General features: G+C 39.8%; 1 protein-coding gene and 1 pseudogene across 4 annotated transcripts in view; one reads left to right on the top strand and one right to left on the bottom strand.

Moving 5' to 3' along the window:
• Nucleotides 1–550: 550 nt before the first annotated feature.
• Nucleotides 551–14,274, bottom strand: part of CNOT10 (CCR4-NOT transcription complex subunit 10) — a 53,433-nt gene continuing 39,709 nt past the window's right edge. For 2 of the 4 annotated variants that reach the window (XM_023534466.1, XM_023534395.1), the window contains 6 exons: nt 9,479–9,592; nt 6,264–6,394; nt 5,654–5,689; nt 5,328–5,455; nt 3,186–3,307; nt 2,170–2,520 (listed from right to left, as the gene is read on the bottom strand). In XM_023534466.1, coding sequence (XP_023390234.1) covers nt 2,349–2,520; nt 3,186–3,307; nt 5,328–5,455; nt 5,654–5,689; nt 6,264–6,394; nt 9,479–9,592 — 703 coding nt within the window. In that variant the 3' untranslated portion in view covers nt 2,170–2,348. Of the gene's footprint in view, nt 1,008–2,030; nt 2,107–2,166; nt 2,521–3,185; nt 3,308–5,327; nt 5,456–5,653; nt 5,690–6,263; nt 6,395–9,478; nt 9,593–14,274 lie in introns of those variants that run through there. The other 2 variants (XM_011362081.2, XM_023534424.1) reach the window with 2 other exon arrangements.
• Nucleotides 6,449–6,567, top strand: LOC111736995 (annotated as a pseudogene).

The following is a 14,274-nucleotide window of genomic DNA, read 5'->3' as shown; positions in this document are numbered from 1 at the left end:
ACGAATCTACCAAGCATGACCTTACCTCGGAGGATCACCCAACTCTTATAAAGCAAGTCTGTAGGACCCTTTTTTCCCCTACTTAACGTTAGCATAGTGACCCTATGGACAAATTTGGCCATGCCAATCCTGCAACACCTACCTGTCTCTTGGAAAGAGTTAGTAATAAGCCTTGAACTCCCTGCTAACAGACTCCAGAATCAGTGCTTCTCCCTAAGGGCATGCAGGGTGACACAAGACCAGTGCTCTGAACCCTGCTTGTCTCCATGTGTAATTTTTAAGCAAACTGATTCCTATTAGATCAGTCATCTCTTCTTTTGGTCAGTCATCTCTTCATACCCCAATCTTACTAGCCCTTTGGGTTTTAGTACACATTTCCTGGCCCTGTTAGTCATAACTAGGCATAAAACATATCTGCTTCCAGGTCAGCTTCTGGATGGCCTTCACATCTACTGCTCATGTTCTCTCAATTTTAAAAACTTTAACACTAAATCTCCAATGCCAAAATACTCTAACAGTTGCAAGAAAGACAAAATATATTATACAAGACTGTTCTGATAAGATCGTGTTTTAATTGCCTATGACATAGATATATTACATAATGGCTCAAAATTAATAGTCTAGCAAAGATTAAAGAAAATCAGATGAAAGTGAGTTTGTGAATCCTTAATCTTGAGTAAGCTTCCAGCAAAAAAAAAAAAAAAAAAAAAAATCAAGGGTTAGAATCATTTTAAATTGTATCTTCAAAACTAGCACCCTTCGCCATCTGTCTTTTATTCATTTTGCTGTGTTACAACTAAAAAGGCCCATAAATACTCCCCTGGGTCTCAGATAACAGTTTTCCAAGAGCAAATATCACTTCCTCTGTACAGTGAAAGCTGGCATTTGGATGGGCTGGATCGGGTGGACAGGCTGAAACACTGGCTTCTTTCTCATTTCAGAGAGTGTTTTCACTGTAGGGAGCAGCTGATTCCTTTTGATGATCTGTAAGGCCAGCTGGGTATTACCTACAAAAACACTTCTCGTTAAAAAAAAAAGCATACAACAATACCACTACATACAAAGCAAGCCATCAAAATCCTGCAAGGAAGGTAAAAGATGATCTAGAAAAGCAGTGGTCAGCAACCTTTGCTACACGCTGGAATCATATAATGCCTCCATCCTATCCCTGGAAACTCTGATTTAAGAGATATAGGGTGTGACGCGGGCAACGGGATTGTTCAAAGCTCCCTAATGATTCTAAGGTATAGCTCAGGTTAAGAACTTGTCTACAGGCAGACTACACGAAAGGGATCTAGAACTATGTACTAATCCCAATACGACTTTCAAGAAGCCAAGGCCTGCTGGGTGCCAGGCACTTAACGTCACTTCTTCAGCTATAAAAAGAGAGCCTTGTAAGGATTCCCGTGATCCACAACAAGGTATAACTTTCAATTCTTAATATTTCTGTCTCTTCTAATTTCTCACAACAAGGTATAACTTTCAATTCTTAATATTTCTGTCTCTTCTAATTTCTCCCATTCACATCTCTTTCTACGTCATGCTATCTTTTACATAGGGCCCATGGGCTTTCTTCTAGTAAGCCACATCCTGGAGGCTGTATATGCCCCAGAGGTATAACCTGGATTTAGGGTAGGATAATATAATTTTCAGCAAGTACTGGCTTACTCTGTAAAACTCATTAATGATAACTGTGTTCAAAACACTCTAGTGTTCAACTCAGAGCAACTGGCATTCTGAGTCATGTTCTCAATTAGAGTCTTTTGGCTGCCTAAGAGAAAGGTTAATTAGTAGGTGTTAATTATAATTAAGTGTCAGAAGTTATGCTATTCTGCATTTTCACAGATAAAAGGAAATATGCTTAACTTGCAAGAAGTAGAAATTTGTAAGATACCAACAAGTTCCCAGCTACACTTTTGTTTAGAAGAATTTGATGGGTAATGTCTTCAAGGAAGGCAAAGGCTCCAATCTGAAGAGAAAAGGGAGATGCCAAAAATCTCGGGCTCTTTGAAGAGGGGAGAATCACTTACCATTCTGCAGTTCGAGGTAGACCGCCAGTAAGATGGCTTCCGGAGGTACCTCTTTAGGATGGATCATTGAAGCCGCCTTTGCTCAAAACAAAAGAAAAGACATCCATGAAACCAACAGCTTAAGATACAAACTCCAAGTAATGCCCCCCGCCCCCCAAAAAAGAGTATGTCAGCCTACCACTGAAAGTTAGCAAACTTACTCAGGCTCATTCCCACATGACCCCCTAGGGACGACTACAGTTCTGCTCTGGTGGCCCTTGGGTGTCTTTGTCGTGATCCCTACCGATGAAACTCGACATGCAATTTTTAGTCAAGTATTTATTTCGCTTGCCTAATCCATAATGAGTTCTTCATGGAGGAAAGCTTTCCTCCTTCTTGGTTTCCATCTGCCTGGCGTAGTTCTTTTCTCTCCTGGCTAGTTCGGTTTTGAGATGGGCGATCAGACACTGCTGATTCTTCGCTCCAGTCAACGTCCAAGTCTGCTGGTGGCCTGCCACCACAGATACAGTCGCACTTGTATTAAAATCTGCAGCCCGTTCCTTTTTCTAAGTAACAACTCAGTACTGTAACCTGCACGTTCCCAACGTCAGCAATAAGAATTCAAACTTAAAAGGATGGTGATACGGGAAAAAAAGTACAACTAAACATATTAGATGTCTCTATTCTTAAGGCCTAAAACAGTACAATTTAGTCAAATAAAATAATTTGTTTAGGCAACATGCTGTCCTTTCCTAGATCTGAGAGGCATGTCACCGGCCACCAGTTTCTCTCTGATTTAGTCCCGAGAAAGGTAAGCCTGGACCGCTCTGGTCAGAGGTGCTGAGGTGACAGGTTCACTTCCTCAGTCCGGGCCTCTCCTGGCTGCAGCCTTTCCTCACCTTACTTTCCAATCGGATTTCCCCACCCGGTTCCAGGCGCTCACGCTTCCAGACCACTTTGCTCCTTCCCGTTATCTAAGCAAAGATTGTACTTCTACCAGGGGTGGGTGTGAGGGCAAGATAGGGACCTACCCTGATAACAAACAGGCATGCAAGTAACTAATAATCCAAATGTACTTAAATGTTAGGGAGACAGGAAAGAGCATGTATTGTGAATGTGGAGAGAAAGAAACAAGAGTTTCTTTCAACGGGGAGTTTTGCAGCAAGGGGAGCCCACCGTAGTCCTTTCGGGGTCGGTATCTGATAGGCAGAGTGGGAGCGAGGGCATTGCGGGCTGAGGTGGGAATACGGAGGATGTCTGAGGGCCAGACACTTGCCCAAGGTCAGTTCCTGGCAGCACTAGAAGAAATCACGGACTCATGGGGATTCCGTCCAGAGCACACGCCCCTAAGTTCCCCACAAGGGAAGAAGGGAGTCTTTCATTCCTCTTACCACATCACTAAGGTGTAATAACACAGTTCAGAAAACGAGATTTTATACCTTTGGCCTAGCTTTCTACAGGCAAGATCACCGTTACAGCATTTTGTGAACATTAAAATCTCCATTTTCCCTCCAAGTGGCAAGTTAACACAGGTCATTTGTCGTTCTTTGCACTGACCACCGTCTGGAGCTTTTTCTATTCTGAGACTTAATGGTCTTTTGCTTACGAGCCGTTCAGAATGGTCAGCGGTGGGCAGGCAACCTCCGAAACATCTACGTGGGAGCCCTTTCCAACTCTTCACATCATTGTTCTGCCCTCCCAGGCGCGGTAGGCCTCCCAATTAACAAAGGTCCAGCCATTGGATTAACCTAAAAACCAAGGGACCAAAACAAAACCCCCTTCAGACCCTGAGCCAGGCCTGACCCCATCTGTCTCTCCCAGCATGGCAGCTGCCACGGCCACCTGCTGTATGAGAACCTGAGCTAGACCGTACATGCTGTAACTGTGGACCAAAAGCCCTGTTCGCTACAGTCACTGAGGTCCATGGCACTTTCAGAAGAGCTGTTAAATGCCCTCATCTTTCCACTGAGAACAGTGAAATGTCCGAACTCTCACCCAATTAACTCCTGTACTCAACTCCTAGATAATACCAAACGTGTCTCCCTGGACAGTCCAGCACTTAACTTTTCTGATTTTGGATCAGGAATGCTGACCGGATGTCACTAAGTTCACTAAACATCACTCGCGGTTATTGTCCACATGGTAAGTAAACTTCATCATTGCTAGATACAAGGTGGCTTTCACAGGAAGCAAATTTCTAGAAGCTACCATATCTCCTGAGAATAGGTTTAATTTCAATTTCGGTTACTCAAACATACGAGGATGTGGGCTCTCTCATGTGCTGCTGGTAAATATGCCATGTGACAGACACTTTCTATATCACAGAAATCTTAACATTCTGCATACCCTCTGACCTTGTGATTTCCTTTTCAGGAAGGTGTTTCCTCACTGTGAGCTCCATGGGGGCAGGGTTGGATCATGCCCACTTACTTACTTATTCTCACAGCTGAGCACAGAAGTAAGTACTCTATTGATACCTGCCGATTTTAATGTCCTTTGGAGGAATTATCCCTTTCAGATTCTGTGAAATCCCTCTGGGACTACCAACAGTGGGACTTGTTGCCTCACTACAGGTAAGGGCTCATGCCCACGACTGGTCCAGGGAAGAGGAGGTGACCTAAGAAACCCGATCAGATGCTTCCTTGAGACCAGCTGATGAGGCACCATTTCAGTGGTAGAATTCCAAGGTCTATTTTAGTTATACATTGCTAGTATGTGGAGTTTACTTGGTACTGGCTTCCTGAACCCTGTCTTTCTGAAAAGTCTACCTGTAATTTAACTTTTTGAATAGATACAGATCCACACAACTCAAAATTAAAATGTATACGAGTATCTAGTGAAAAGTTCCCCATTTTAGTGCTCTAGCCACAAGGTACTTATCCTGCCACCCCTGAAACCAATGTTAGCAGTTTCTGGTGTGTCCTTTCAGAGATCTTTATGCATCTACAGGATTACAGAGAAACCGTTTTACAGTTGTCTCATTTCACTTAATAATATGCTGTGGATGTCTTCTCATTTTAGTACACAGTTTATAGCTGCATTGTTTTTAAGTATATGGATGTACCATTATTTAAGTGGTCCCTTATTTAGATGGTTTCCAATCTTCAGAAATTTTTATTAAAATCATCAGAAGAAATTTCTCCACTAGGTTCATTAGTAATACTGATCAGCTGTTTACCTTGCAAGAATACTTTTAAGTTTGGAAAAGTAATATTCCAATGTTTAATAAACTGACCAAAAGCCTCAAACAAAATAACGAAACCCATACTCCACATCCTTTGCTGGCTGCTTTATAAGAGGACTTGACTCTAGCCTCACCTGGTGCAGACACTTTCGGGCTTTGTCATATTCGCTCCTCAGGCAGTAGGCACTGCCCAGGTTGAACAGCATCACGGTCCTGGCGGAGTTGACGGAACTGGGGTAGCACTGAGGGGCTCGCTTCCCAGCTGGGGAAGAAGAGCACAGACACTGGTGAAGAGGCTTGGCCAAGGGCAAGGGAGCAACCCAATCCACCGCCTCCAGGAGCTACTCAGAATGAAGCACAGCACTGCTCCTCAGGCTGACAAATGAAGGACACAGAAGGCTTGAGTCTAAATCTTTGAGACGCTGGCCAAGCTAAAGTATTTGCAAAAGTTCTCACTTACAGGATTCCATTGCTTCATTTTCTCCTTTGTCTGATCCTACAAAGACATGAAAATAGATCTGAGGCAGGAAAATAGAGTATATATTCTAAAAACCTAATTTTCTTTATGAAATGGAAATCTAATATCAAGGCAATTGTCACGGTATTTACTTTTCTTGTAGTAAAGGTTCTGTTGGAAGACATCAGAATGCTATCACCACCTACCACTCAATGCCTGAGAAATAACCTTGAATAAAGTGAATGTCAGTCTCACTCCCTTAAAAAAACTTAGCCACAATTTAAAACTGACTTTTGTATACAGTATTTCACTTTCCTCTGGATTGTGGAATCTCCCTAAAAAGAAAAATACAGTAGGAGAATCAAAATGAATTGTTCTAACACTATCAGCCTTTCAAAATGGAGAATTTAGAGCATGTGATAACCAACTTCTAGATCTACTCAGCAATTACTGCTCAACAATATTACAAAGTAAGTACAGCCAAAAATGGAGACAGCCGATCTAAAACTTCCTTCCCTCCACAACTGTGCCCTTAAATTTCCACACATCCTGAGTGACGACAGGAAGGCAGTGGAAATGGTGACCAGTTCTGATCAAATGTGTCCTCATTAACCTTGGTCCTGCTCATTTGAAGAGATCCCTAAGGAGACATCAGTGACATTCTCCGGGTTCAAGTGAGTAATGGCATCGGATATTCTGTCCAGAGAGATGAGGGCTTCTGCAGCATATAAGTGGCCCAAAAACCTAAAATGAAACAAAGATTTCAAATTGAAAAGTAGGTTAACAAAAATACAGGATGTCTATAGCCATGCCATCCTGAACAAGCCCGATCCCGTCTGATCTTGGAAGCTAAGCAGGGTCGGGCCTGGTTAGTACTTGGATGGGAGACCACCTAGGAAGACCAGGTGCTGTGGGTGCAAAAAAAAATAAATAAATAAATAAAAAAATAAGAGATTATAAGCTGACAAAGTCCTTGTAATCTGTGAGGTCAACCAAGGGTTGCCTCACCTAAAAAAAAAAATTTAAAATAAATAAATAAATAAAATGACCACTTAAAAAAAATACATGGCGTATAATAAGATTTGGTGTGTGTTTCACATATTTCAAGTTCTTTATAAACTTGGGTTTCTAAGTTTATAAACTTATATCAATTAAGAGTCACTTAAATTTTATCTCTTTAAAACTATCTTAAAATATACGATAATCATTTTTATATTAGTTAAGTCAGAACAAACTACACCTATCATTTAAGAAAGCAGTTCAAAATGGCAAATTTATGTTGTTCTATTTACATGGAAAATAATAATAGGAGAAGGTAATGACACTCTAAAAGAAGAGGCCGGTTCTGGGCTGGACGCCTATCGAGTGGAGCCTCAGTGGCAGAGTACTTTAGTTTCTGCTGCTGGGACAGTCAGAAGGCATCAGAGCGCCAGGCCACACTGAGACCAGATTTGGGCTGGATCAACTTAACTTCCATTCTAAAGGTTTCCTGCTTTTCAAATCATCTATTTTATGCCTACTACCGCGAGGGCAGATGCGCATCCTTCTAGCTTATGATAACCTGCTTCTTACTTTGAGCCATTTTCCCCATGATCATCTGATTGAGTTTTCAAAATTAAAACAGCTTAGACATATTATGCCCTTGCTCAAAATCTTAATAACTTTCTACATGAGAACAAAACAAAACTTTTACAGATTTAAAGCTCTCCACCATTTGGTCCCACTTTCCTAAATCCAGTCAATATTCACACTTCCCCAAAGATGATTCTTCTTACCAGACAATGTCCTGGGCAGAGCATACCCACTGCTCCCTTGCGGCCTTTCTTCTTGGGCTCAAAGTGAGGCCTCATCTGCATAAGCCAATATCTAATTCCTCCTTTTAAAGGACAAGCTCAGGTCTCACCTACTCTAGCTAGCCTGACTCAACTGAGTGACCACATGGATCTTGGGTTCTCAACGCTTAGGCTCTTTGCAGTTTGACCATTTTCTGGGATTTATGTACATTAATCATTTCAGACCTCTTTATTTCTTTATTAAGCAATTTCTTTCTTCTAACTAGCAGAGGCTGCTATGACCTTTCATTTTGTTTCTCTACCAAACACCCTAACAGAAATGACATTAAAAGAAAAAATAAACAGTAACTTAAAGTATAAGTTACTGTTGAAATAAGATATTTTAAAGATTCTGTTAAAGTAGTATTTACAAGCCAACAATCATCACAAACACAAACACATAAATTCAATGAACTACTTCAAATTGTTTTCTGTGAATTTACTTAAAACAATAAAATTTTTTAACCAAATGAAATGCCTTCATGACACCCAAAGCCCAGAAGTCCTTGGCTAGGTATATAAAGCAACAAGCAGTGGGGGTAAAGCTGCTACGACATTTAGGCTGCCAAAAGCCAAAAGACCTGCTTATCCTCATTAGAAGATAAAGAAACCAATGCTTAGTATAGAATGGTTAAAAGAATTAAAAGAGAAATTACCAGACATGGCTTGGCCAATCCCTCAGAAGTTAGCTAAGAAATCATATAACCTAAGAATTTTGTCTCTTTGACATTCAGAGGGAAGAAGCTGATAAATGAAGTTCAAAACCATCAAACAAATGCCAGGTGAAGAATCTACTTAGGATTATTTAAGAATGGTAATCACAATGTCGACCAAAGGATTTAAAAAGGCAGCAAAAATCTGTTTCATTTTCGCTAAAAAGAAAAAACGTTGCTCTAATAGTGGCCATGCACACTGCAATCTGAACACTGCAGTTCTAATGGTGAAGGCACCTGTAGTTCGTGACTGGTATCTCACAGAGCTACAGGTGAGGATGGAAGGCATCTTGGGGGCAACCCAACTGCCCTAACTAGAACTCAGGATCCCCCTAGGCTTGAAAATTAGAAAAGTTTTTCTCAAAGAAGAGCAAGAGTTCCCTTATATTTGAACTGTGACAGTGTCTAATACTAATGTTACTGGACGAACAAGGTATGTTTGGGAAACACTAGCCTGAAACAACCATAATCAGTGTTAATTTTAGATGCTTGTATATAAAGTAACACTTTTTTTTTAAAGACAAAAATAATTAAACATTTACCAAATCATTCCTCACAGTATAAAATCACAATTCCAAGCATTGTATGTTATACATAAAGACCACTAAAAGGAAAAAAAAGTAGTTATATTTTGGAGATTATAAGGATATACCCACAGGCTGAATGAAAGAAAAAACAACTGCATAATATTACGCAGAGTATGTGGCTTTGGATAAAATTTCCAGCATGAGCATCATATGAAGATTTAAAGCATGCTGCCACTTACTCAATTCCATAAAAGAAAAGATGATGTGCTTTTGAAAATTTTAGCATTTAAAGAGGCATTTGAAGAGTTTAAATAAAACTCATGTACTCAGGTACAGTAGTTTTGGAAAAATAATCTTATCTGTCTATTTAAATCTCATTCCTCAAAGTAGATTCATCATGATGACCGAACTCCTTTTTTTGTGAGTCTTCTGAAGACTCATCTTATTTGGAGGCTAGTATGTGATCCTATGCTCCAGTGATGTGTTCTAGTCAAACCTAGGAGCAGACACCAGAGTCCAAAGTTTCTGCCTCCTAATGTTTACTGTGGCAAATGCCATTTCCATTAATCCTTGAAGTAAAGTGAAAAAATTTCACTATCAAATGAAATTACCAAATCAAAAATTTTCTTAATCAGTTGCTTTCCCTAGACAATATCTATTCCACAGGGGGAGTAAAAAGAAGCAACATGAACCACAAACTAACTGAAAACCTCTAAACAAAACAAACCAGGGACACACAGGGCAAGTCACACTTACTTAAGAGATCCTGACAGCTTGGGCTGCTGAAGAAGTTTATCTGCGTGATTCAAAGCCATAAGGTTATCACCCAAAGCCAGAGCCACGTAAGCACTACAGGCCAGTATGGAGCATCTGGAACACAAAAGGGAAGGGCCGAAAACCTGAGTAACAATATTGACAATGGTTATATTTGTTAAATAGGAAAGAATGCCCTAATTATAATTGTGACAATTTGGACACCAGGAAAGAAAGGAAGCGACAATACTAATGGTAAGAATTAGAATGATGTACAAAACTACCATCTGAAGCACAGTATAGCTATTTACCTAAAGCATCTTTAGCTTCCATCCAACTGACCCTCATCTCCAACAAATTAACCAAATGGAGTTACAATATATATTTAGCCTGTAAAAAAATAATGTAGTTAATGGCCTAGTGAGAACTTACTTCCATAGAACATGTCTTTCAATATCCTAGAACTAAAGGTATATAAGCAGATGTGATTCCTACACACATTTGTGATTTTGCTATGAAACACAACTTACTAAAAACCCATTTAACTTAGCTACTGTAAAGGGATCTTCTCTGAGCCTATTAAGAAGTCTATAGTTCCTGCTCAGTGAAATTATCGAGAGTAACTAAAAGAATTTCAGTCACATAGCTACTATTATCCTAAAGGAATATTCAAGAGAAAAACCAGGCTAAATAAATACATGTGAAGACAAAAAATTTAAGTTACACTAATTTTGCTAAGTTGGGTTGGAAACCTAAATTTCTGTTTGGTTTTCTACTTAACAGGCAGCTCATTTAAAACAGGTCTAGCTCAAGACTTGACACTAATAGATCACTTGAATGTTAAACAACCGCTCCACAAAGCAATCTTAAAATAAACCCTTGTCAAATAGAAATGCGGTCTGAATGGCCGGCTACAAACGACCTGACTTAGATACAGGATTTTGAGATATGTTTACAAATTACGATACATATGTATATCATTAAGTGCATTTGGGTTGTAATTTCAGTCTAAGGAAGAATGTACTCATCAAATCACCACAGAGTTTTCTAACACTCTGAAATCCTCTGACTAGAAATGGCTCTTCCAGTCAAAGCACAGCTGGGCCAGCTTCAGGGGTACTCTGCTGTCTCCTCTTCACTGGCTCACCCCTGGTTGCTAGAACCTTAAACATTATTCACTAAAGGAAAAGTAGCCCCTCAATGTCTAGCAACACAGAAGAATAGACAGGTCCTAGAAAAGGCAAAAGGAAATTGAGATTTATGGCCTTAGGCTACAATGGTAGGGCTGAAAGGCTGCCTAATGTGGTTTCTTGTTTTATTAATGTAGAAACTGAGATTCAAAGTAATTAAATATACTATTCTCCAGGTTAGAGTGTATGATTAGAGTCAGGCTAACACTCGACACTGTGGACTCCCAACTCACTGCTCTTCCCATCCTATTCCACTGCTTCTCTATCAAGTCAGAAGATTGCCCTAAAAATAACGGAGAAAGATTACATTATGATTTTTCTAATGTATACGTAAGTGTGCATACACATGTAATCTAACCTGTCTTTTTAAAAAGGAAGAAAACAGAGTTTAATCCAAACATTAGAAGTTTAAATCTTGTTTCTGAGCACCCTGTTCATAGGAGTGTAATTGAAGAGCAGGTAGGTAGTGAGCGTCATTTCCAAAGAGATTTTTCCTGACAAGCCTACAGTCAAGCGCTGGTCACCAGCAAGACCATCCTGTGGCCGCAGCCATGGGGCGAGTCCTCTCTCTGACAGAAGGCTCGGAGGCCCAAAGGAGGGAGGCACTGGCTGGTTACCTCCCATTTTCAGAAGCACTTCAGTGGTTAGCTCCTGTAGTGAGATTAGGGTAATTTAATTTCCTGTTTGGGCTTATTTGTAGTTCTTATTTTTAAACGGCACTGAACATTTACTTATCAGCCAAGTATCTATTGCTCATGAAGAATAAGAAAGGCTTTTAAAGCCCTGGGGCCGGTTTCCAGGGGCCCAAGAAGACCATCCAGTCCGGGCCTGTATGAATGACAATCACAAAGTTTAATATCCATTTTCATTTGTGATGTTGTCAAAGATGGGGGGCAAAATTATAAGCTCATTAAAAGCAGAAGCCCACATCTTTTGTTTCCAGCACCAAGACAACATACAGCAATCTCTCGCCACCTGCTGTAGGTGTTTATCAGGTATTCGTTGAGGATCACAGTTTCAATGTTTTAAATTTACTTCTCCAGCACCCAGACCTCCAACCTGTCCTTCTGGTAGGCCACCTAGCTGACCAAGTGGACTCCCTCTCGGCTCCCACAGACAGGGGCATCTCCCTGAGTACGCGAGGTCCTAGATCCAGGACGAGTCTCACCTCAGGCAGGCTTGCTGGGAAAAGCCTGCCCTGGCCTCTCCCGACAGTAGGGGGGCTATTACTGCTCCAGCCCACTGTCAAGCCCACTTTGGGTCCAGAAATCAGTCATGTAAGATTGGCAGCAGGATTCTGTTTCCCAGGAAGTCCAAACTATAATTATGTACAAGGTAAAAATCTGTTTTCCTCAAATCTAGCCTCTTTTCCCATAAGATATTGTATCAAATCACAGCAGGGTAATAGATTTGAATGATAAAACAACCTTTCTATCAAAAATACTTAAATATGTGAATGCAAGACTTTAAGGTTGGCATTCTGATCGAGACACATCAGGATTAAGCAAGTCTCATTGCATGAAACTCAAACTAACCTTTATGCTCCTCTTCGTACAATTTACCCCAACTTACCTCTCATCACCTTCTCACTCATGCTCCTTTTCCTCTTAGAAAATAATACTGCACTCTGCATAATTCGCACAGACTGGTGACACTAGAAACATGCATTATCTACTAAACCCCTGGAGAAATCACTTTACTTTTGATAGCTGCTACTTAAAATAGTGACCTCCCCCCACTACTTCCTCGAGTCACTGTCCAATCTGCTTTGCCAAGCGCTCAGTGGATCTGACAGTTCAGCAGACTGGAAGGAGTATACCTCAAGGGAAGAGACACACTAGCCTCTCCCCCCTGTGGAGGATCTGACACAAGTCCACACTCTCTCCCTCACATGTGGGAGAAGCTGGCTCTAGGTCCACAGAATGCCAACCCTTGGAAATGAAAAGAATGAAAAAGACGAAGAAGGAAGGAAAGGTAAAAAAATGAAAAACAGAAAAAAGAAAAACTTTTCTTAAAGCACCAAATTACAGCAACAAGCTATACGAGATTGGGCATTAAAATGTGTCATGCCATCTACTCTGAATTACATGACTCTAAATCAAGTATCTGAAATAGTTTAACCTTTATTAAAAGAGGTTAAAACGGGTAAATCTAGTAAGTTACCATTTGTCAAAGAAAAATAAATTTATAGAGCAACTTCTTAGCAAACATTACTTGAAAAACTGGAGGCAAAAATCCAATAAGGGAATTTTTTCCAACAAACTGAATATGGTATTGGGTTTTAAAATTCCAAAAGAAAGTATTTCAGTCTTTGTCCATTTATTTATAACCATCTAGAAAATGTTAAACTTGTTAACTTTCAACTCTTAAGAAAATGTAAAAGCTATATTAGATAAGTTTTTCACTTTGTGTCTTCTGTAAACATTTTGCTTTCTAATAACAGTTCTATGCAAAAAGAATCTTATTGACAAACACACCCAGAACCAACACAAAGAGAAGCCCAGCACAAAGAAGATGAAAAGTTTTCTCTTTAACAAAATCTAGTATCTCAGCGAACCCAGCCCTAGCCCAGGCAGCAAATAAAATGCAGAAAGTCACAGATGTGGCATTTTATACACGGCCTTAGGATCATCCAATCCAATTTACTTATTTGACAGAGAAGTAAGGTCCAGAGGGCTTAAATGATTTGTCTAACGTCAGCAGTGGCCCCGTGGGGTTTCCACAGTGGCAGACCATTGAAGAATTATTCTAACCCTAGCCTATGATCAATCTGATCTCCAGTTCATCTAAATGAATCATGAGATGCAGATGTGAATCATGCCAATGTGAAAACAAACTGCTGATACCATAAAGGAAATGTCATACAGGCAGGTTCCTTGTTTGGTAAAGTTTATTAGGTAGACAAGTTTTAGGATGACCACACTCAGTTATAAGACTGAAATAGGGCTGGGTCTCTAACAAGAGCAATGGGAGATTCAAAAGATTATTAGCCATAGTCCTGTTTTAGGTATGTCTCACAAGCTACAATAAACCATTTGGCTGATACCAAAAGAAATATGATTCCTTAAGTACACTAAAACTGTCTATATTTATGTTATCAACCATTTGTTTGATTCATCATCTTTTATAAACATTGGGGCATGGGAGGTCCCTTTTAACTGAATGGGAAAATAATTCACAGAGTGTCACATCAGGGTCTAAATGAACTAATTTATAACTGTGAAATAACTGGAATTAATTAAATTTGGTCTGAATATTTCTTTTTATCTGTTCTGAGCCTCTTACTAGAAAAATGAAATTTCATTTTTATTTTGTATGCTTTTTCTTATTAGAAAAATGAAATTTCATTTTTATTGTGTATGCTTTCATTTTAATTTCTCATACAGACACTTCTCATGTTGGCCTCAATATTATTTTCTACCCTTTCCCAGTTCTGTTATACTCTTTTCCAGGTTCTACAGCAGCCTCCACTTCAGTTTTAGAAATTAAAATTTCAGCTAATAATACAATCTCAGAATAAATAACAAAGATTCCTATAACATGAAACATGGAAGACTTAGTACATACCCATGACAGTTATTTTAACTATGATACAACCATGAAAAGTTA

The sequence above is a fragment of the Pteropus vampyrus genome, unplaced genomic scaffold (assembly GCF_000151845.1).
Source record: "Pteropus vampyrus isolate Shadow unplaced genomic scaffold, Pvam_2.0 Scaffold1, whole genome shotgun sequence".
Classification (NCBI taxonomy): Eukaryota; Metazoa; Chordata; class Mammalia; order Chiroptera; family Pteropodidae; genus Pteropus; species Pteropus vampyrus.
Note: the sequence above shows the minus strand (reverse complement) of the source record. Positions and strands in the feature narration are given on the sequence as shown.